The following is a 24,518-nucleotide window of genomic DNA, read 5'->3' on the forward strand; positions in this document are numbered from 1 at the left end:
TCTGGAGTTGCTTACCAAGAAGACAGTGAATGTTGCAGAGTTAACGTTTTGACTTAAATCTACTTGAAATCTATGGCAAGACCTTAAAATGGTTCTCGCAATGATCAACAACCAATTTGACAGAGCTTGAAGAATTTAGAAAATAATAATGGGCAAATGTTGCACAATCCAGGTGTGGAAAGCTCTTAGACTTACCCAGAAAGACTCTCAGCTGTAATGGCTGACAAAGGTGCTTCTACGAAGTATTGACACAGGGTTCTGTATGTAAATGAGATTTAGTTTTCAATACATCTGCTAAAATGTCTAAACATGTTTTCACTTTGTCATTAGGGTATTGTGTGTAGATGGGTGAGGATCTATTTCATCCATTTTGAATTCCGGCTGTAACGCAACTAAATGTGGAGTAAGTCCAGGGGTTTTGTGCTTACATTTCAGCCGTGTAGTAATATTTAAATGCCTATCATTATTCATAGACATGCAGTATATCTTATGAACACCCTTTTTTTTTTTTTTTTCATAATACGCCTGGTTAGAAAATTTAGCTGATCTACAATTAAATGTTTGATTCTTGCCAATTGGTTTGAATGGTACCACAGGGCCTGGTAAAAACTGCCTCCCATGGGAACAGTGTGGCAGTTAGCAGGCCTGACTGTCTTGCTTATGTAACGGATGTGAAATGGCTAGCTAGTTAGCGGGTACGCGCTAGTAGCATTTCAATCAGTTACGTCACTTGCTCTGAGACTTAAGTAGTGTTGCCCCTTGCTCTGCAAGAGCCGCGGCTTTTGTGGAGCGATGGGTAACGACGCTTCGTGGGTGTCAGTTGCTGATGTGTGCAGAAGGTCCCTGGTTCGCGCCTGGGTCGGGGCGAGGGGACGACGAAAAGTTAAACTGTTACACTTACACCCACAGTGATTTTAGTTTGCCCAGATTTTTTCTCTATGGAATTTAGATTATCTCTGTAAACTGTGGATTGCTGATGCTGTGTGTTGCCCAATGAGAGGCTTTGAAGCCACCGGTCGGCCATATTGGCACTCCCCAGAAGAAACATTCCTCCATAGGAATTAATGTAATTCTAGTGTTTCAATTCAATGTCTCAATGACACAATTACATGTATTTAATTGGGGACAGTAAGTCAAATTGAATTTGTCACATTTTTATTTCACTTTTATTTAACCAGGTTGAGAACAAGTTCTCATTTACAATTGCAACCTGGCCAAGATAAAGCAAAGCAGTTCGACACATACAACACAGTTACACATGGAGTAAAACAAACATACAGTAGAAAAATATGTCTCTATACAATGTGAGCAAATGAGGTAAGGGAGGGAAGGCAAAAAAAAAAGGCCATGGTGGCGAAGTAAATACAAAATAGCAAGTAAAACACTGGAGTGGAAGAATGTGCAAAGTAGAAATAATGGGGTGCAAAGGAGCTAAATAAATAAATACAGTAGGGGAAGAGGGAGTTGTTTGGGCAAAATTATAGATGGGCTATGTGCAGTAATCTGTGAGCTGCTCTGACAGCTGGTGCTTAAAGCTAGTGAGGGATAGTGTTTCCAGTTTCAGAAATTTTTGTAGTTCGTTCCAGTCATTGGCAGCAGAGAACTGGAAGGAGAGGCGGCCAAAGGAGGAATTTGCTTTGGGGGATGACCAGAGATCTATACCTGCTGGAGCGCGTGCTACAGGTGGGTGCTGCTATGGTGACCAGCGAGCTGAGATAAGGGGGGACTTTACCTAGCAGGGTCTTGTAGATGACCTGGAGCCAGTGGGTTTGGCGACGAATATGAAGCGTGGGCCAGCCAACGAGAGCGTACAGGTCGCAGTGGTGGGTAGTATATGGGGCTTTGGCGACAAAACGGATGGCACTGTGATACACTGCATCCAATTTATTGAGTAGGGTATTGGAGGCTATTTTGTATCCTCGTCGAGGATCGGTAGGTTGGTCAGTTTTACGAGGGTATGTTTGGCAGCATGAGTGAAGGATGCTTTGTTGCGAAATAGGAATCCAATTCTAGATTTAACTTTGGATTGGAGATGGTTGATGTGAGTCTGAAAGGAGAGTTTGCAGTCTAACCAGACACCTAGAATATGTGGACAACTACAAATACCTAAGTCAGAACCGTCCAGAGTAGTGATGCTGGACGGGTGGGCAGTTGCAGGCAGCGATCGGTTGAAGAGCATGCATTTAGTTTGACTTGTATTTAAGAGCAGTTGGAGGCCACGGAAGGAGAGTTGTATGGCATTGAGGCTCATCTGGAGGGTTGATAAGTGTCCAAAGAAGGGCCAGAAGTATACAGAATGGTGTCGTCTGCGTAGAGGTGGATCAGACTCAGATTTTGCAGCTCTTTCAGAACATCAGCTGATTGGATTTGGGAGAAGGAGAAATGGAAGGCTTGTGCGAGTTGCTGTGGGGGGCGCAGTGCTGTTGACCGGGGTAGGCAGGTGGAAAGCATGGCCAGCCGTAGAAAAATGCTTATTGAAATTCTCAATTATAGTGGATTTATCAGTGGTGACTGTTTCCTGTCCTCAGTGCAGTGGGCAGCTGGGAGGAGGTGTTCTTATTCTCCATGGACTTTACAGTGTCCCAGAACTTTTTTGAGTTTGTGTTGGAAGGAAGTTTCTGCTTGAAAAAAATAGCCTTGGCTTTTCTAACTGCCTGTGTATTTTGGTTTCTAACTTCCCTGAAAAGTTGCATATCACGGGGGCTGTTCGATGCTTATGCAGAACGCCATAGGATGTTTTTGTGTTGGTTAAGGGCAGTCAGGTCTGGAGAGAACCATGGGCTATATCTGTTCCTGGTTCTACATTTCTTGAATGGGGCATGCTTATTTAAGATGGTGGGGTAGGCATTTAAAAATTAAATATCAGGCATCCTCTACTGACGGGATGAGGTCAATATCCTTCCAGGATACCCGGGCCAAGTCGACTAGAAAGGCCTGCTCGCTGACGTGTTTCGGGGAGCGTTTGACAGTGATGAGTGGAGGTCGTTTGACCGCTGACCCATTACGGATGCAGGTAATGAGGCAGTGATCGCTGAGATCTTGGTTGAAAACAGCAGAGGTGTATTTAGAGGGCAAGTTGGTTAGGATGATATCTACGAGGGTGCCCGTGTTTGGGGTGGTACATAGTAGGTTCATTGATAATTTGTGTGAGATTGAGGGCATCAAGCTTAGATTGTATGATGGCTGGGGTGTTAAGCATGTCCCAGTTTAGGTCACCTAGCAGTACGAGCTCTGAAGATAGATGGAGGGGCAATCAGTTCACATATGGTGTCCAGAGCACAGCTGGGGGCATTGGCTGGTCTATAGCAGGCGGCAATGGTGAGACTTGTTTTTAGAGAGGTGGATTTTTAAAAGTAGACGTTCAAATTGTTTGGGTACAGACCTGGATAGTAGGACAGAACTCTGCAGGCTATCTCTGCAGTAGATTGCAACACTGCCCCCTTTGGGCATTCTATCTTGTCTGAAAATGTTGTAGTTAGGGATGGAGATTTCAGCGTTTTTGGTGGTCTTCCTAAGCCAGGATTCAGACACGGCTAGGACATCCGGGTTGGCGGAGTGTGCTAAAGCAGTGAATAAAACAAACTTAGGGAGGAGGCTTCTTATATCTTCTTATGACATAAGTCATCAAAAGAGCGCCTGGGGAATAGGAGTGGAGCTAGGCACTGCAGGGCCTGGATTCACCTCTACATCACCAGAGGAATAGAGGAGGAGTAGAATAAGGGTACGGCTAAAAGCTATGAGAATTGGTCGTCTAGGACGTCTGGAACAGAAGAAAAGGAGCAGGTTTTTGGGGCGATTTTAAAATAGCTTCAAGGTATGGTAGGATGTGAATACAGTGGAGGTAAACCTAGGCATTGAGTGATGAGAGAGAGAGATTGTCTCTAGAAACGTCATTGAAACCAGGTGATGTCATCGCATGTGTGGGTGGTGGGATAAGGTATAATGAGCAAGGCTAGAGGCTCTACAGCAATTCAGAGGTCATTTTGCAGGGCTCTGGCAGTGCTCCTCCTTGCACAAAGGCGGAGGTAGCGGTCATGCTGCTGGGTTGTTGCCCTCCTACGGCTTCCTCCACGTCTCCTGATGTACTGGCCTGTCTCCTGGTAGCGCCTCCATGCTCTGGACACTACGCTGACAGACACAGCAAACCTTCTTGCCACAGCTCGCATTGATGTGCCATCCTGGATGAGCTGCACTACCTGAGCCACTTGTGTAGGTTGTAGACTCCGTCTCATGCTACCACTAGAGTGAAAGCACCGCCAGCATTCAAAAGTGACCAAAACATCAGCCAGGAAGCATAGGAACTGAGAAGTGGTCTGTGGTCACCACCTGCAGAACCACTCCTTTATTGGGGGTGTCTTGCTAATTGTCTATAATTTCCACCTGTTGTCTATTCCATTTGCACAACAGCATGTGAAATGTATTGTCAATCAGTTTGTTTTCACAGAAGTGTGATTGACTTGGAGTTACATTGTGTTGTTTAAGTGTTCCCTTTATTTTTTTGAGCAGTGTGTATGTATACATACATACATACATACATACATACATACATACATACATACATACATACATACATACATACATACATACAAGACGAGGACAAAGGACGTCTGACTGCTATGCCATCTTGGAAATGTAATGTGCTGAATACAACAAGTGTAGACTGTGGAGGGCAATGCAAATATTCTGGGTAGCCATTTTATTAGACGTTCAAGAGTCATATGGCTTGGGGGTAGAGGCTGTTTAGAAGCCTCTTGGACCTAGACTTGGTGCTCCGGTACCGCTTGCTGTGCGGTAGCAGAGAGAACAGTCTATGACTAGGGTGGCTGGAGTCTTTGACAATTGTTAGGGCCTTCCTCTGACACTGCCTGGTATAGAGGTGGATAAGAGGAAGCTTGGCCCAGTGATGTACTGGGCTGCACGCTCTACCCTCTAGTGCCTTGCGGTCGGAGGCCGAGCAGTTGCCATACCAGGCAGTGACGCAACCAGTCAGGATGCTCTCGATGGTGCACTTGAAGAACCTTTTGAGGATCTGAGGACCCATGCCAAACATTTAGATCTTTCAAAATTATACTTTAAGGAAAATGTTTTAATGTACTATTTACAAATATGCATTAAGGCGTCTAATGGAGTGAATGTGGCAAACTATGTACATGCATGCATGCGTGTGTGTGTATATACACATCTTCCCCTCCCTGGGTCCATTTATTTAGTTTTTGTTAAATCCTAGCACTACACAGCTGACTCAATTAACCAGCTCATCAAGCTTTTGATTATTTGAATCCGCTGTGTAGTGCTAGGGCAAAAACAATACATGCACCCAGGAGGTTTGGGAAACCCTGATCGTGTGTCATTGATATCACCAAACGCTACTGTCTGGTTTTAGCCCTGGCTGAAAATAACAACTAGAGATATGAAACTGTACACCACCTTGTAGGCCCCATTTGCCTTTTGAGCTCCCATGTCCAGATAAACCTTACCCAGCTCAGTGAAAAGGGCAGTGTTGTAGCAAAAAAAAAATCTTATGTTTGGAAGGCTTACTGCACTGGGGCAGTGGCCTTCAGATTTAGTGTTTTTATTTTGGTATTTTTGCATGACTGTTCGGTTAAAGGCTATGCTTTCATTTTAAGTATTTTTACAATGAATGGCTAAGTTTTACCTTGCTGGTTATTCACCCCGAGGCACATCAGTAGAGTGCAGATATTTATCTGATTGGGACATTCCTTTGAGCAAGGCTGGCTGACACAGACAGTGTGTGAGGAATCGCCCAATAAAAAGGCTCTGCCTGCATTGCGACACCAGCCGATGAAGAATAGAGCTTGTCAGCAAGTGTTCCCTTATTTGTTCGACTCGAAATGCAATACCATCAAACATCACCCCTGCCCTATCTCATTCGCAAAACCCCCTTAGTGAGATTGCAGGTTGTTTTGAATCCACAGAACTGTAGTAACTGACCACTGTATAATTAATTAGTCTCCCATAGTCTTCAGTAGGACTACACCCATATGGTACAAAATGTACCTCCCATTTATCTAAATGACTCCAGCTAAAGTTCTGAGTGAATATACTTTTGTCAACTCTCTAAATAACTTTCTGAAAACACTAACGCAATATAAATGATTTGAAACAAGAATGAGGAAACCTAGGCAGACTTAAGTGAAATTAGTGAGGTGCCCTCTAGTGGACTAATACAACAATCACCATTTTCTTATGTGATTTAAGACTGACTACTGATGAGGGTTGATTTGGTGACGACTATATCATAATTGTTTGGCTGATTTTGATATGGTACACCGTTTGTGAAGATGGATTTTGACTCTGATCAACAGAATAATATTACATTCATAATTTAAGTGCAGTAATGGTACGATTAGATGTCTGATGCTTTCCAGAGCATGGAGGTTAGATTTGAGGTTTTTGTTTTAATGTTACTCACCAACTTTAGGAGGCAATTCAGAGGGCATTTAAAATTAAGTCACAGTACACACTAGTGTCATTTTAGAGGTAGTGGGATAGTCTGTACTTGTAGTTCCTACAGAGACCGTTGGGTGGAGTCACCTACTCGCTGCTTTGTCATCCATGTGGGGATGAGAGGGAGGGGAAAAGCACATGTACATTTGCGCAAGGGGAGGGGGAGTATCAGAGGGGGAGTGAGTTAGATGGGGAAGTTGCTGCGTCAGTGCGTTAGCCGTTCTAGGTGGCAGCAGACAGTCAGCTGACCTCAGTCCTACAGCCTGAGAGGAAGAGAAAAGGGGGAGGGAGGTAGAGAGAGCAGTAGTACTGCAGTCATCTCACAGGAGGAAGGTTTGGTTGTCCACTATCTTCTACCTCGGTCCCCGCACCCCACCCGCCTCCAGCCAAACACACCGCATGCTGTCTGGAATGCCCTGCTGATACCTACACAGTGGCTCTATCATGGAAAACGGGAAAACGGAAAATGGAGACACCCAGCCTCCACCACAGTGGAAAGACAAGGGTATTCCTCTTATTTTACTGTTTACTGTTATTTTTTTGTAGTTATTGCTGGGTTCTCTAGATGTATGTGAAATTAAAAGTAGTCCATTTGTTTTTAGTGGGTGGTTATTAAACAATGCACAGGTATTGTGGACATTCATAGTATGTAATCACTCTGGTAGTTGAGTGGGTTTTGATATTGCTTGTCCCATCCAGCCATGCATGCCATTTGCTCTGAATGTGTAGCCATCCGTAAATTAATAAGGTTGTTGGTAACCAGTGGAACTGTTAATGCCACACAAAAAAATCTAAAGGTTTCTCTGGATTTCTAATGTGTAATACACTATCCTAGCAGAAACTTTGGTAAGGGTAGCACTGACAGGAGGAAGTCTGTCCAAAGGTGCATGGTGGGAGGGGTGTTGGGCTAAAGTGACAAGTGTAATAGATGTCTAATGATTCCATGCTGCCTGGAGTTGACTCACGACTGTCTGGCCCGGTGCACCAGGGGTCTCTAACCCCTGTGACAAATTCTGCTGAATGCAGGACCAACCTTCAGCCCTACAGTCTGCTGACTAGGCTTTATAAAGGTGTATAAGTCCATTGTTCAGCATGTGCAAAAAAAAGTGTGTGCATAGTGGTTAAGCTTTGGGCAAGTAACCGAATGGTCGCTGGTTTGTATCCCTGAGTTGACTAGGTGAAAAATCTCTGTGCCCTTTAGTAAGGCACTTAACCCTAATTGCTCTTATAAGTCGTTCTGGATAAGCATGTCTGCTAAATTACAAATGTGTGTATGTATGGATTCACACTGAGCCTATATGGCAAGCACCAGAGGAGCCATGTGGCTTATGGCAGAAGAGGTCTTCTGGTGTTTTCCAGGCCCAGTTGTAGCCATCTGCTTTCAGCTCAGACGGGACATTGTGAGGCTCAGGCAACCAATGGCACTGCTGGCACATCCTGCTGATTTTTGTCATGTGTGCTATTGCCGTTGCATCATTCTGGGATGCAGCATGGCAATTGGCACACATTGCAACAAAGGGCATTGTGCTTAAAGGGCCCCTGTCAACTTTATTTGACTAAATGGTATGTCATCCATTTCAGCAACTACCATCTGGCTGAGCGCTCCGTTGAACATGACCGGCACTTGGATAGGGTATGGGTGTAGTAGACTACCAGCCTGAGTCACTCCAGTGACTAAGCAGTATTGGGCTGAGAGATTGTCTACATTAGTCTGTAACATTATGTATTAAAACATTAAAGGATGAGGGGCAGATGGCAGTGACATAACACTAAAGGGGCCAAAAAAAGTGTATAGCTGGGCAATGATGATGAAGTAGGATGTTTTCTGGCGTGCCCCATAATTAGTTTTAACAGGTAAGCATATTGTTAGATTATTTTATCTGGATATGATGCATGGATTTCCATCCGACATGTGTTCTGATGTAAGAGTTTGAAGAGGACTCTTTCTGGCTAGGGCATTAAGGCTATGAACTCACTACCAGACAATTGTATTGGTTCAATATTGACCTACAGCTTCACATGGCTGTATGAAAGGCTTCCAATACATTGCAAATTGCCTGTGGTGGTCAGTTTACATTTGTTGGAATTTATATTTATTAAAAAGTCTTTGTAATAAACTCCTGATTTTAGATTTGACCAGTTGTCAGTCATAATGATGCACTGTTGTGTTATATTGGTTAAGCTGGTCAACATTTGCAGTTAACGTTATGACTAACATTTTCCACACCACCTACTCCCCCATTTCCAATATTTTCATTCCGTTTTGAAACCAAATGACTATTACTACAAAGCTCTACCAGTCTTCCCACGAATAGTAGAAAAGCTCATTCTCATATTTGCGTTGGGCACGTATTGAAACTTAAAACATAATTAGAACGGGCTGAGGCGCTGCGCATAATGAGAGGATCTTAAATGTACCTAGCAGGAAGTGAACACCCTTTCGCGCAGCTGAGCTAGTTAAGTGCTGGATGCTAAAGATGGATGCCGAACGGGGTAAGTGCTGTCATTCTCATGTGTACGATGCTGCCTTTACATATCACATTTATATTCGGTTGTATCGCCTTTGAATTAACCAATTTGCCTTACCGACGTTACGGTGTGAGGCGAATGGGTAGGAATTGAGCTGTGCATGGCGCTATGCAGAGGCCCAGCTAGGTCAAACTGGACGTTTTATCGTGATGGGGCTACGCTGAGAACTACATGGCGTCAGACTCGTACGATTCAGTCATTTTCCTGTTTATCCATCTACCCCCGTGGATATTAAAGTGTTTACATGAAGGAGATGTATACGGAAGGACATTATTAAAACATGACATGTTATTAGCTAACTATATGATGAGATTAGCGCAGTTGATATGCCTGGGCTATTTTTAGTTCCCACACATGCTAGTTCATGCTCACCATATGTACCGTAGACCGACTGAAAGGACGACCCCACCCCCTTCACGGTTGCACGTTAGCTATTATTGCTAGCAACATTTTAAACAAAGGGTCCTGGTGACGCAAATGTTGGGGCTAGCTATTAGTAACTGGCTAATATGCTAGCGAACTACCTATATTTAAACGCGATGTAGCCGAGCTCTCCAGTTAAGCTAGCAGCTAACATTGGCGTTTGGGAGAAATTAAAAGCTTAGCGTCACCGCCTAAAAAGACACCCCACGAGTGTGGTCCATAAAGGGTCTGACATGATTCCTCACGAGAAGCATTCTTGTGATTTGACAGTGAAGTGTGTCCATAGGCTGGCTAAAACGGCGTATGCTTCTTTTGATTCTGCTCCTGCGGTGCCTTTAGGCATTTTACTTGTTAACTATATGATCATCAATCACAATAATGCATCAGTCGTTGCTTTGGTATGAATCGCTTGATACGATTATCTATTTGGCAGAAACCTGTACAATTTTGGTTTTCAACTATAAGCTCATTCATTACTTGTTAAGCAATTTGAAATCTGGTGGCCTGCCAAGTCATTGCACATTGAAGACTCGAGCAATGCCCGCTTGTTGGCTAGCCTACGTTTTGAAATGCGTCTGCCAGTAGGAAATGGATGTCTCACATCTAATATTGTACACTGACGTGCTAGGGATTGCTGGTGAAACACAAGCATGGGTCTGTCCTGCCCCTAGCTGTCTGTGTGACCGGGTGGGGGTTGGCTAACGATCTTAAAAAATAACAGGTTTTAGACCGTGCCATGGCTATGAATGGACCTGGACCTAGGTACATTACCTGCAGTGGTATACTGGTATTCCAACAGTAAACGAAACATGTCAGCTGTAGGGAACACCAGGGATTCCCGTTTTAGTGAAGTAGTGTGGCTAGTAGCTAATTATCTGCAGACAAATAATTAAGCAAATTAAATCGTGTTAATTTTCATAGATTTACCCCTTCTCATTCCACCCCCACATCACCACCATAATCTCTTATTTTAATGTGTTGAAAAGAAGCACACTTAGCTGCAGGACACAAAAACTATCTGACCCTGTTCTCTCTCTCCTGCAGTGGTAGAGCTCCTGTACTGGCGTGATGTCAAGACTTCTGGCGTGGTGTTTGGCGCTGGCCTCTCTCTGCTGCTCTCCCTGACACTTTGCAGCATTGTCAGCGTCTCGTCCTACATCGCTCTGGCGCTCCTCTCCGTCACCATTTGCTTCAGGATATACAAGGGGATCCTGCAGGCCATCCAGAAGTCTGATGAAGGGCACCCATTCAAGTTAGTAACCCACTTAACATCAGTGGTGGAAAAAGTACCCAATTGTCATACTTGAGTAAAAGTAAATATACCTGAATAGAAAATGAGTTGTGACAGTCACCAAGTAAAGTACTACTTGAGTAAAATTATGAAAGTATTTGGGTTTAAATATACTTCATCCAAAGTAAAATGTAATTGCAAAAATATACTAAAGTGTAAATGTCAAACCAAACGACAATTTTCCTTCTTTTGAGTCAACGGCACATTAAAACATTATTTACAAATTATCGTTTGTTTAGTGAGTCTACCAAATCAGAGGCGGTATGGATGACCAGTGGTCTGCTCTTGCTGAAAGTGTGTGAATTGGACCATTTTCCTGTCCAGTTAGGCATTCAAAATGTAGGAAGTACTTTTGGGTGTCAGGGAAAATGTATGGAGTAAAAGGTATATTTATTTTCTTTGGTGAAGTAAAATATGTCAAATATAAATAGTGAAGTACAGATGCTTTAAACTGCTAAAGTGGTATTTTTGCTTAAGTACTTTACACCACTGCTCAACATACATCATGGTGTATTGCAGAAAAAATCCATATATTCTATTATATACATCATGCATGCATTAGCCTCAGCTGCGCTCTGGACTATCTCTTGTTCCAAAATCGCAGATTAAGATTCCTATACAGCAGAGTAACCTTGGCATCTCACATTTCCAATACCCCAGCCATGTGGGCCAGTAGAAGAATGTAAGGCCATGGAACAGTGATCACTGTTCCAAGGCAGTGTTCCTGAAGTGTGCATCTTTTTTGGGATTATTCCATTTAGTCACTTCAGGAATTGAAGATAAATGACTGAATTGAAACTACACATGTTTTATCAATCATGCAATTTGAACATGATTATCCAGCTACTGGCTAATTTAAGTTGGAGTAAAATATTGGCCTGATTAGACGTATTCCCAGCCAAGGAGGGAGAAAGGGACATGTCTCTTATTTGAGTAAACATTGTGACTCTGTCGCACATAGAGCTGCAACTCTGGTTATCCCCATTCCTGGCAGTGGCTTAAAGCCTTATGAATTCTCACTAACCACTCATTAACATTGAATTATCTTGGTTTAAGATTACAGGGAATGTGACTGGTGCTCAGAAAATCATAACTAAGCCGGTCAAGCGTGGTTCTTGGCTTTGCTTTCTAAGAAATCAATCTGACGTGCAAAAAGGCCATCCACTCTCCTCGACAACCTGTAGGCTTCAGAGGGTATTGTAGACCCCTCGCCCATGTTTTGTGAATAACCTCGACACTAAGAAACAATTTAATTGTATTTGTTGCGTACACATTTTGCCGATGTTGCAGGTATAGAGAAACACTTATGTTCCTAGCTCTAAGAGTGCAGTAATAACAATACATGCAAATAAAAAAAGAATAGAAATATTAGAACAAGCAATGTCAGTCTGTAATGTATATGATGGTGTGTAGACATGGACACTATATTCATAGAAAAGAGGTGTACAGCAGTAGTTTAGGATGAGCCTTGACTAGAATAGTGTTGTGACTTGACTTTCATTAATCTGATGACTGTTATCTAATCAACTGTTTAATTGTTACCCGGTTAAATTAATAATTTAACAATTAACTCATTAGGATATGGGGCACCACGGGAGCGGCTCTTTAGAGTTGATTCGGGAAATTGTAACTCTTTAAAGGTCTTTACCTATCACATCCATAAACAGTTAACTTATTAATCATAAACTTATTAATCATAACCTCGTATCATATCATCATTCTGAACAGTCGTAACCTTGCATCTGCAAAAACCCCAGCCTTATGATTCAGTACTACATAAATTGGTTTCATTATTTACGAACTAAATGGTAACACAGGATAAACATACACACTTAATACATTAGAAACGTGTCCCTAGCAGACTGACAACAAAATGGCTGCTTGTTACAAAAGACATGGAGGTCGAGAGAGGGACAGACATTTAACATTGTTACATTTAGAAACTACTCTCACTTTGCACACACCGCCACCCGCTTGGAGTAAGAAATCATGTATTTACGTGAAAATCCTTGGTTTCTCTCGGTAGACAGGGCCTTGGAAAGGATGTTGGAACTCTTCGCTTGTAAGGCTCTGATTGTGCGAAAGGGGTCCCCACCAGTCTTCTACTGTTCTCCTCTGCAGTCGTCCGATATCCGGTGACTTGTCGTGTAATCCTGAACAGAACTACAGATTTTATTCTACTTCCATTCGCTCTGGAAGATGTTTCTTTGAAGATAATTCTAATGGGGTGATGAGAGTAGTGTAATACGATGATTTGAACACAGTAATGGAATGGTCCCACTTAAATGTGCTTTTCTAGATACTTTACTGAGGATAAGCTAATCAGCCGTACCAGTGATTGTCCGGGCGGCACCCGACCCCCCCCCCCCCCCCCACATTCCACTGAAAAGGCAGAGCGCGAAATTAAAAAAATATATATTTTTAAATATTTAACTTTCACACATTAAAGTCCAATACAGCTAATGAAAGACACAGATCGTGTGAATCCAGCCAACATGTCCGATTTTTAAAATGTTTTACAGGGAAGACACTATGTAAAGATGTAAATCTATTAGCTAAACACATTAGCATAAGACACCATCTTTTATTTGTCCACCAACACCAGTAGCTATCACCAATTCGGCTAAACTAAGATATTGATAGCCACTAACCAAGAAAAACTCATCAGATGACAGTCTAACCTATCCTATACCATAAATATGTTTTGTTAGAAAAATGTGCATATTTCAGGTAGATGTCATAGTTTACAATTGCACCCACCGTCACAAATGGACTAGAATAAATACATAGAGCAACGTGTTTACCTAATTGCTAATCATCAAACATTTCGTAAAAATACACAGCATACACTAATCGAAAGACACAGATCCTGTGAATACAGACAATATTTCAGATTTTCTAAGTGTCTTACAGCGAAAACACAATAAATCGTTATATTAGCATACCACATATGCAAACGTTACCAGAGCATTGATTCTAGCCAAAGAGAGCGATAACGTAAACATCGCCAAAATATATTAATTTTTTCACTAACCTTCTCAGAAGTCTTCCGATGACACTCCTGTAACATCATATTACACAATCCATATACAGTTTGTTCGAAAATGTGCATATTTAGCCACCAAAATCATGGTTAGACAATGACAAAAGTTGCCCAGCTGGTCAGACAATGTCGTGCGCCATATTAGACAGTGATCTAGCCGTATACATAAATACTCATAAACGTGACTAAAAAATATAGGGTGGACAGCGATTGATAGACAATTTAATTCTTAATACAATCGCTGATTTACATTTTTTTTAATTATCCTTACTTTTCAATACAGTTTGCGCCAAGCGAAGCTACGTCAAACAAGATGGCGTCATAAGCGATTAACATTTCTCGACAAACACGATTTATCATAATAAATTGTTCCTACTTTGAGCTGTTCTTCCATCAGAATCTTGGGCAAAGAATCCTTTCTTGGGTCTAATCGTCTTTTGGTCGAAAGCTGTCCTCTTGCCATGTAGAAATGCCCATTGCGTTCGGCATGAACTGGAACCGTGCCCAGAGATTCACAGTGTCTCAGAAATAAATGTCCCAAAATCGCACTAAACGGGTATAAATTGCTATAAAACGGTTTAAATTAACTACCTTATGATGTTTTTGACTCCTATAACGAGTAGAAACATGACCGGAGAAATATAACTGGCTACACTAGTGCTTGGAAAAAGAGCAGGTCGGTGTCCACCGCGCGCATGACGCAGCTGGAAAGGAGTTCCTACCTACACGTGTTTTTGTTTTATAGGGGCTGTGATTGCGCAATCGATACCATTCAAATCGTCATCACGTAAAGGCATCCAGGGGAAGACGTAAGCAGTGTCTGTATGCTCATAGCGTTCACAGTGGCCTTTAAACTGACTCCAGATCAGGGGCCAAAATGTGTGAAATCTGACTCCATGTCAGGGAAATTGCTGTAGAATGAGTTCTGTTCCACTCAGAGACAAAATTTCAACGGCTATAGAAACTAGAGACTGTTTTCTATCCAATAATAATAATAATAATATGCATATTGTACGATCAAGAATTTAGTAGGAAGCCGTTTAAAAATTACACGATTTCCATAAATAGTGACAACAGCACCCCCTAGCCTCAACAGGTTAAATGTGAGCTGCAGCGCCACGTCTCTCTGGTCTGATGTGTAAATTCTTAACCCATTTTATACAGTTTATTCAAAAGGCCGGGTCTGTCAGGCTGACACGTTCTCTGACCTCACTCATGGGTGTGGCTAGTCACTGCAAAGTTGATGTAGAACTCTATGGCTCCTAAAATCATGTCCCTCAACAAACACGCTTTTCATATTTCATGCACAACACAAGATGGACACTTCAGTGTATACTTTTCAAGTTACAGTATTTCCTTTAACAATTTTAATGACATCACAAAATAACTGAAACGTCACCAGTGTTCTCCAGATCGCCTCTGACCATTCCCCACGTTCTTTGTTAGAAATATTGTTCCAGTATTCGCTTTAGAATGTGTTAGTTTCCTCTGGAAAAGGTCTGTAACAGGTTCTTTCCTGTGGTGAAAATTGGAGAGGGAGATGCTGAAAGTTCTCCTTGATTTACAACAGGGTGTGAGGTGTTAACCCCCCCCCCCCCTTATGTGGCTGAAAGGGTCTGGTTGGAATTGTTCATTGCAACGCTGACCTGACCTATTTGGATCCTCACAGGACAGTCATGACAACAGTTTATACATATGTGGGTTAACTCCATTGAATGATAACACACCTTGTTTAGATTCAGGATTTGTCTTGCAATATCCATAGGCCCAGCTCATGTTTTGTGGTGTTGCAGGCTGTACCTGGATCAGGATGTGGGTCTGTCAGAGGAAACTGTCCATAAGTACAGCGACTGTGCTCTGGCACGGTTCAACACAACAGTCATAGAGCTGCGTCGCCTCTTTCTTGTTGAAGACTTGGTGGATTCCCTCAAGGTAAGAATGCAAATGAAGATTTAAGCATGTAGGCTAACCTCCTGCATGGAAATATGGTGCTTGTTTAGGATAGGCTACATATTTTAGTATTAATTATATATTTTTAGTTGCTATTACTCAGTCTAGGGGGAATTTGACTGTTAACCTTATGGGAATGTTCAGGTTCAACCCCCTAATAGCTACTGAAAACATTTGCCCTTAATTCTATGGTTGCGTTCACATGTAAAAAGTTTGAGCCTTTCATTTTGTCCATGTACAGTCAGGCAGAAGTAGGTGACCCTCATTGTCTTAAGGGGGAAAACAGTCTTGTAGAGAAGAGCAGCTGTTGAGAGCTATGAAGTTTCTACATGTCTGTCAACACCTTCCAGTTCAACCCCTGCCCTGTCTACTGCTAAGGCCACTCCAGACCCCTCCTCCCTGCATGCCCTGGCCCCTCTCTCTCCCCTCCCTCTGTGGTTCTAGCCTGGCCTCTTTTGTTAGAGGGTACAGTAAATTAGACCTCTGCCCATTCAAGAGCCATCAGCTACATTGATTTAGGATTATTAAGATTCATCAAGAGTGTCATCTATTTAGTCTGTGCCCTGTGGGCAGAGTGAAATGGTGACCTGGTGAACTTCTGCCAAATGTCGTAAATATACGAAATAAGGCACCACCATTGCCTTATTTATACATTTGGGACAAGACTATAAATGGTTGTTGATATTTTGATTCCAGGTCAGATTCTGTTTCTTTACTAATTGATAATTGTCTGTCTACCTTGGATATCACTGTATAAGGATGCATGTGATCCTGGATTACAACTGCGGAGTGCCTAACATGTGAACATATCTAAGCTCCGTAGGAAGGAATATGCAACATTTTGAGTGAAATTGTCATAGAACGGCTTTGCACCTCTGTCACTCGTTTGCCATAGTTCTCAGCGTTCTACAGATGCCTCAGCATATTGATGTCTGACAGATGGTTAATGCCAAGTCTTTCAGAACAGCGGCTTATGACTTCGTCAAATCTACGCGAATGGTCTGTAAATACGTTGACATTGCTAAAGTAGACTAATTAGTAGAAAACAACTTTGCCATCATGATGTCGTTAAGTTTACGATAGATGGCAATGTTGCCATGCGCTAGCAGAGCTCATCAGAAATGGCTAACAATGCCAACATTAGCTAGGTAGAATGTCGGCGCTCTCCCCTCAATCTTAGATGAAGTTGTACTGCATCTAAAGTCTCTGGAGATATCACAAAGATTACAGAAGCTTGTCTTACTAATTATTTGCCTACATTTTGAAATGTCATCGTGTTTCCAAGCCACAGTAATGCACTTCAGAATCTTAATCGGCACCAATTGAGACTTGAGTAGTATGGTCAGCTGGTCTTAAAACGAATGTTCACAACAATATTGTGACAACATGCAACCCATGAATAGGCCTACTGTTCTGAACAGACTGAAATAAAACCTGTCATTCTTCTCTCATCCAGTTTGCTGTGTTGATGTGGATTCTCACCTATGTTGGTGCCTTGTTCAACGGACTCGACCTCCTTATTCTAGGTAAGATACTTTTTAAAAAAGTTGATCATTGGAAACTTAAGCATAAAGGCTTTTTGTGACATTTTTGACACTTCACTTCCACTCTTGCCTGGCTGGGCAGAGTTGCAGTTTAAAATATATATGTATATATTTTTATTTGGGCAGGCTTAGGTTTAGGCAAAAACCCAATCAAAACAAAAAGCTCCTTGAATGTGGGAGTATGCCAGGCATATTGGGCTTATCAATTATGGCCTATTGTATAGATAGTAGAACAAAAATTAACGTTTAAGATCAGACTTAGTTTATAAATACTTTGCTACCATGACACACACCGACCCACTTTGTTCCCTGTTAGCATGTGCACATAGTAAGTACACAATCGTGCTTTTGGGATACGTGTCTTTCCAGATTCCACAATTCTTCTTTAGTTGAACACTACATCAGTGCACTCCCTCTTGGTTCTTATCTTTGTAAGTCACCTTGATTTAGCACGTGTTTTATCAGTTTCTTTATTAAAATATTTAGCTAACTCTGACAGCAGGTTTAAGCAAGGGGCTTGAGCAGCACACAAGTAGACTACAAATGCATGCTGGGCCGGGTTACCCTGACCTCGTGACGTGAGCGAAATTGGAGCGTGCGAGAAGGCAGACCCTCCAGCCTTTGGGAATTTCGCTCCAGTCAAATTGGGTGCTCTGCTCGCATACTCTTGTCTGTATACAGACATAGTGGCTGACTGACAGAGGTGTCAACCCTCTCCCCCTCTCTCCAGGTCTGGTTGGACTGTTCAGTTTCCCCATCATCTATGAGAAGTACAAGGTAATAGCCGTTATTTGCTGATAATGTATGAAAAATATGTTAGAACTTTCACACCTCTACTGAAATGTTGATCAATTGACTTCAAAGTGAAGTGGAAGTTTAATGTTGTACCTACGCTTTTCACTAGAATGATTTTTGTTTTGTGTATTTTAGGTACAGATTGACCATTATGTGGGGATGGCCAACAAGCAGGTCAAAGACATTATTGCAACGTAAGTAAATACTAGTTGACAAAATGTGACTAACTTGGCAGTGTTGTAATGCAAAGAAAAAATGTATAGGAAGTAGGTATCCAAAAAACTCTGAACAACCAGGTCAATTGCAGTCCTAAAAAGCTGTTGAAAAGTAAATTGTGGTGGATGAAATTGAAATATCTTGGCAGTGATGTAATGAGAGATGCATCTTCCAAATATTCGTGGGCGGCAGGTAGCCTAGTGGTTAGAGCGTTGGACTAGTAACCGAAAGGTTGTGAGATCGAATCCCTGAGCTGACAAGGTAAAAATCTGTTCTGCCCCTGAACAAGGCAGTTAACCCACTGTTCCTAGGCCGTCATTGAAAATAAGAATTTGTTCTTAACTGACCTGCCTAGTTAAATAAATAAAGGTAAAATATATAACAAATTCAAAAGTAGACAGGCTAGAGCTAGCAATGAGTAAATGGTGCAGGCACAGGGAAAGTTTGGGGCATGGCTAGAATTGAAACAGGATGCACTAAAGCTCAATTTCCAGTCTCATGGCAAAGGGTCTGAATACTTATGTAAAGGTGTTATATAAAAGTAAATTAGCTAAATTTTCTAACTGTTTTTGCTTTGTCATTATGTATTGTGTGTAGATTAAGGAAACATTAATTGAATCCATTTTAGACTAATGATGTGGGGAAGGGGTCTCAATACTGCCGAATGCGCTGTATAGCAGACTAATCCGACTTGATCGTTTAAAATCCTGTGCCAACAAAGCAAGCAAATTATCTTATAGTTTTGAAAAAATGTGAATCTCCAATTGATGACAAATTTAATGAAATCCCTCTGTTATACCACTGATTTAAACATTTTATTCACATTTTTATCAGACACGTATTGCATCATTTTACCATTAAGGTTCTGCAAGAATTCAATTGTATTATAAATAATTTACACAACATGCATACAGGAAGAACCCACCCCTTGTATTCAGAATGACTTTTCATTCAGAACCAGAATTTTATTACCCAAACACATAGCCACTTTATATTTGTTTTTATGTACTTTGTAATATCTTCTAGGAACCTTTGGCTGGATTTGTATTATTACGGTTTTTTAAACTATTGGTGATGTCGTCGTACGTTATTTTTACACGTCTGCACTCCTGCCTACATAATTGACCCTTGTATGATAAAGTAGGCCCTATGTTGAATTGAGGTGTTTGTAGAAGGGTGTTTTACTCAGAATGAGCTCTTTCATTTTAGTGTTTTTTTTTTTAAGCATATCAACATGGTTTAACTAAAGCTTTGTGCTTCTTTCCACTTTCAGGGTCCAGGCCAAAGTCCCTGGACTGAAGCGTGTGAAGGCTGACTGAAGAAAGAAATGCCGGTCAGTCCCTGAAGTCCTTTAAGAGGGTGGGAGGCACTGGGCGGGGGTGGACTCAGCACTATTATTTTCAGAATTCCTTGTGTTCCCTGAAACACCCTGGATTATCAGTATTCTATAGCTCAAGTATTGCCACCTTTTGATTAACTAATTTGACTATACCATGCGATCTGGCTCAAAATGCTAGTTGGAATATGTTAAAAAAAAGATATATATTTTAATCTTGCACTTGGACAGTGATGGATGTTGAAAGGAAATTGTTCCATGGGCTGGTTCATTTGTTCTTCGAAGCAGTGTTCAGACAATTGGAATTGCTATGTCTTTCTCTTTTTTTTTTGTAAGAGGGAGAACTTTGGAAACCTGAGGTTTTTTTTTGATTAAGTTAGTGGTGTTTGTGATTTTACTGTTTTATTGATTGACTGTAGTTTCACAAAGCTTCTAGATCTCTTCAGTGGCTCTTGAGTGTGCTTGACACGATGTGTCATTGTGCTTGGCGATGGTCTAATACCAGCAGGGCGCTATTCCATAGCACTTCATGCTTCTGAGTATTTCTAGTTAGAAACATTTAGAACTTTAAAAATTAGAGCATTTAATGATCATTTCAACTCATGCAGCTGCCTAGTTAAACTAACACGTTTACAAACAACTTAAGATGAAAAAAATGAAACTGTCTGTGGACCCTATCTAAAGCTGCAAAATTATGTAACTAACTTCAAGCATTGTTTATGCAAGTAATTGTGAATGTTACTTCATACAATTGTAATGTACTCTTGTTTGTGGAATGCATTGTGAAATATAAACAATTACAATAAAGCTTCTAGATGAATTACTGTGTTTATTTCTCAGTAGGCAAGATGGAGGGTATAGAAAAGTAAACACTTGCAGAAACTATAGCTCTGCCTGAACACAACCCTATCCAGGGCATGTTTTAAATGCTTGGATGTCAACCTTTTTTCTTGAATAGGAATTTACAGTATACTCAATGCTTTTCTAACTAGCATGTAGGATGTTAGTACATAATGAATTGTCATTGTCTCAACCTAGTCTGAAATTTAATTTTGTACATTTGAGTGATTTTAGCGGATGGTCTTATTCAGTGACTTAGTCCGTGCATTCATCTTAAAGGTAAAAGTGAAATGACGAAGTCCTCAACTGGGGGCAGAGATGCTCAATATGCCTTGAGTGATGCCCCCTTCTAACTATTTGAGGTCTAATTATTCAACTTTCATTGGACAAATGATTACGGTTTTTGTATACATAGTCATTTATTCTTTCCATATACGTAACATTTGTACATCTATGTTGGCACACCATCACTTACAATAAATTGGTATAAAACAACCATGATTGTCATTCATACAATAGTCTTGCCTCACTCTACAAAGATGTAATTTTGATTAAAAAATAAATTAATGCATTTGAGCATATTTTAGTAATTTACAATATGATACAAATAATATGAAACAATATCTAGACAATCAGTCTTGTACAAAAATGAAATGACAAATGGGAACAGGAATCCATACTTTAAAGAATGCACATAGTAACGATATTGCTGCCACACTACTAGCTAAACGTTAGTGAGATTGACTGACTAAATACACCAAGGTGAGGCAAAGAGTTCAACAGCAGATGAACACAGAAGAATGGAAAGATGACCAGGGCTTGAGTAAGACTGCATAGTTGGCTTTGGTGTGACAGGTCACTCCTAGACTGTCTAATTTCACTTCACCTTAAAGCCACCAATTGAAGTACCACTGAAATCCCTTACTGGAAGTGAATCTCGATTAAAACAGTAATCTTCAGTGTATTAGATCTGAACATTCTTTTCACTATGGTTACATGGAAAAACATTTCACCAAGATATTCCACAAAGTGTAAGTAACATTGACAAAATAAGAATGTTCAATGACATTTGTGACGTTCACAAGCTGAAAATTAAACATCAGATCACTGAGTAACATTTAATATTTTCATTAGAGCTATTAACATACTATATTACATGTCATCATACTTTGGATGTTTATGCATTAACTTAAACAGCAAAGCAATGCCCTTTTCTGCATATTGAATGAATAAAACTTTACAATCTAATAGCACCAGGCATGTACAAAAATTATTTCAACTGAAATTGCAAAAAAATAAGACCAGTAGAAATATTCATAAAGGCACTTAAGTTTGATAAGTTCAATGGAAAAGGCTCTTTCAAATAAATTATGGGGAATTTTTTTTTTTTGCTCTATATTGGTTGGGATTCAATTCTTGAAGCGCTGTTGACAATGCAGAATTTAACCCTAAGCCTACAATTTCCGCGCACTGGAAATTCTTACTAACATAAAAAAAATCCCCATCAAAATCCGTCTGTTTAATTAAACTAGATGTTTTTTTGCATTCGTTGCATCTCAATCCGCCGATATCGCCCTTCCGCATCTGCGGTGAAAGGTCGCAGAGCTAGAACGGTGTTTTGTCAGACCATGAGACATCCCGAAAATCATTCTCACAAAACGAAAATGTCTAGCGTCCGAACGGTTTAACCTACAAACTATTATGACCACTCTATTGAAAGTTGAGACAAAGGATGGTTTTCTCCGTTTTGCTTTAGGACGCTCACAAGACTCGTCTGAAGGACCCCGGTACCAGTTACAAAAATTATATATGGAGATAGTTTAGTGCCTAAAATAAGGGGGATAAATAGATGTAAAATATATATATATATATTGTTTCCTGATCTTTATGTCTCAGATTTTGGTCAGACACTTCAAAACAATCTTCCTTTAGATTTTTTGGGGACTATTTGTTGTTCACATTATTAAAATGTGTTTGTTGGCAAATAGCAGTAATGCCAAATTCAATGTTTCATCCAATTTTTGTATATATTGTTTGGATACCTTAATGGGTCTTAAAATTAAAAATCTAATAGCTAAATAATCCTTGGTATTACCATATTAAAACAATTCCATATGCTATCCCCGGCTTAGACAGAGTTTAGACTTGAGGTTTTAAAGGTAATTTCAGCTTGAGCTGACATCTGCAGCGTTTACTGTGAATGAAATCTCCGCAAGCGTGGGAACATTGCCTTTAAAAGCCCCCTTGTCGACAATACGCAATCGGATTGAATCCCAGCCATTATCAATGGTTTAAATAAATCAATAGCTGGCGTGGCAACCTGTTTTCATGTGTTCTTCATTACAAGCAGATGAGAATGTAAACACAAATGGTAATTTCTTGTTTGGACAGAAAATCCACCATTTTCTAGTGGCAAAAAATCTGCTTCAAAGTAATTTCCTGTTAGAAAAGGAGCTACCTGCTCTGCCTAATGCTTAGACTTGAATTAATAGTACAGTGATTAGCGTATTGCACCCCATTCTCCCCCACAGGTGGATGGGGAGACATAGTTGCAGCATGTCAGGCAAAAGATTGACCGTAGCCAGACACTTGAGGCGTTGGGATCCTGGCTGCATTCTTGTCAGAATCCAAGACTTACTGCGTTAGGCTAAGGAGTCTGAATGCATGGTTGTGGAGAAAAGACTCTGGTTTATAGGCATTTCCACACAAAGACACTGAAAAAGAGGGAGACAATACAGCAATCAGTCAAACAAAAAATCATAACTGAATCAGACCTGTCTGAAATCAGTTTTTAATGCAACTACTCATTGTAGAGTATCTACAGTTGAAGTCGGAAGTTTACATACACCTTAGCCAAATACATTTAAACTCCGTTTTTCACTATTCCTGACATTTAATCCTAGTAAAAATTCCCTGTCTTAGGTCAGTTAGGATCACCACTTTATTTTAAGAATGTGAAATGTCAGAATAATAGTAGAGAGAATGATTTATTTCTCTCATCACATTCCCAGTGGGTCATCAGTTTACATGCACTCAAATAGTATTTGGTAGCATTGCCTTTAAATTGTTTAACTTGGGTCAAATGTTTTGGGTAGCCTTCCACAAGCTTCCCACAATAAGTTGGATGAATTTTGGCCCATTCCTCCTGACAGAGCTGGTGTAACGGAGTCAGGTTTGTAGGCCTCCTTGCTCCTACACGCTTTTTCAGTTCTGCCCACACATTTTCTATAGGATTGAGGTCAGGGATTTGTGATGGCCACTCCAATACCTTGACTTTGTTGTCCTTAAGTCATTTTGCCACAACTTTAGAAGTATACTTGGGGTCATTGTCCATTTGGAAGACCCATTTGCGACCAAGCTTTAACTTCCTAACCAATGTCTTGAGATGTTGCTTCAATATATCTACATACTTTTCTTTCCTCAGGATGCCATCTATTTTGAGAAGTGCACCAGTCCCTCCTGCAGCAAAGCACCCCCACAACATGATGCTGCCGCCCCCATGCTTCACGGTTGGGATGGTGTGCTTCGGCTTGCAAGCCTCCCCCTTTTTCCTCCAAACATAACAATGATCATTATGGCCAAACAGTTTTAATTTTGTTTCATCAGACCAGAGGACAACCTTTGTCCCCATGTGCAGTTGCAAACCGTTGTCTGGCTTTTTCATGGCGGTTTTAGAGCAGTGGCTTCTTCCTTGCTGAGTGGCCTTTCAGGTTACGTCGATATAGGACTAGTTTTACTGTGGATATAGATACTTTTTTACCTGTTGTTTCCTCCAGCATCTTCACAAGGTCCTTTGATGTTGCTCTGGGATTGATTTGCACTTTTCACGCCAAAGTACATTCATCTCTAGGAGACAGAACGCATCTTCTTCCTGAGCGGTATGACGGCTGCGTGGTCCCATGGTGTTCATACTTGCGTACTATTATTTGTACAGATTAATGTGGTACCTTCAGGCATTTGGAAATTGCTCCCAATGATGAACCAGACTTGTGGAGGTCTACAATTTTTTTCTGAGGTCTTGGCTGATTTCTTTTGATTTTCCCATGATGTCAAGCAAAGAGGCAATGAGTTTGAAGGTAGGCC

The 24,518-nt window shown here is 41.0% G+C and overlaps 2 protein-coding genes across 10 annotated transcripts in view; one reads left to right on the top strand and one right to left on the bottom strand.

Annotated features, from left to right (window-relative positions):
- The window catches only part of LOC129858509 (reticulon-4-like), a 31,724-nt gene extending 11,317 nt beyond the window's left edge, over positions 1–20,407 (top strand). For 4 of the 6 annotated variants that reach the window (XM_055927800.1, XM_055927809.1, XM_055927818.1 and 1 more), the window contains 6 exons: positions 10,465–10,672; positions 15,548–15,686; positions 17,161–17,230; positions 17,979–18,025; positions 18,179–18,237; positions 19,533–20,407. In XM_055927800.1, coding sequence (XP_055783775.1) covers positions 10,465–10,672; positions 15,548–15,686; positions 17,161–17,230; positions 17,979–18,025; positions 18,179–18,237; positions 19,533–19,578 — 569 coding nt within the window. In that variant the 3' untranslated portion in view covers positions 19,579–20,407. Of the gene's footprint in view, positions 1–6,747; positions 6,974–8,851; positions 8,962–10,464; positions 10,673–15,547; positions 15,687–17,160; positions 17,231–17,978; positions 18,026–18,178; positions 18,238–19,532 lie in introns of those variants that run through there. The other 2 variants (XM_055927833.1, XM_055927841.1) reach the window with 2 other exon arrangements.
- A 422-nt stretch (positions 20,408–20,829) lies between these two features.
- The window catches only part of LOC129858493 (echinoderm microtubule-associated protein-like 6), an 86,965-nt gene continuing 83,276 nt past the window's right edge, over positions 20,830–24,518 (bottom strand). For all 4 annotated transcript variants that reach the window (XM_055927793.1, XM_055927775.1, XM_055927784.1 and 1 more), the window contains one exon: positions 20,830–23,149. In XM_055927793.1, the coding sequence (XP_055783768.1) occupies positions 23,125–23,149 (25 nt within the window). In that variant the 3' untranslated portion in view covers positions 20,830–23,124. The remainder of the gene's footprint in view (positions 23,150–24,518) is intronic.

Source organism: Salvelinus fontinalis, chromosome 1, assembly GCF_029448725.1.
Source record: "Salvelinus fontinalis isolate EN_2023a chromosome 1, ASM2944872v1, whole genome shotgun sequence".
In the NCBI taxonomy this organism is placed as follows: Eukaryota; Metazoa; Chordata; class Actinopteri; order Salmoniformes; family Salmonidae; genus Salvelinus; species Salvelinus fontinalis.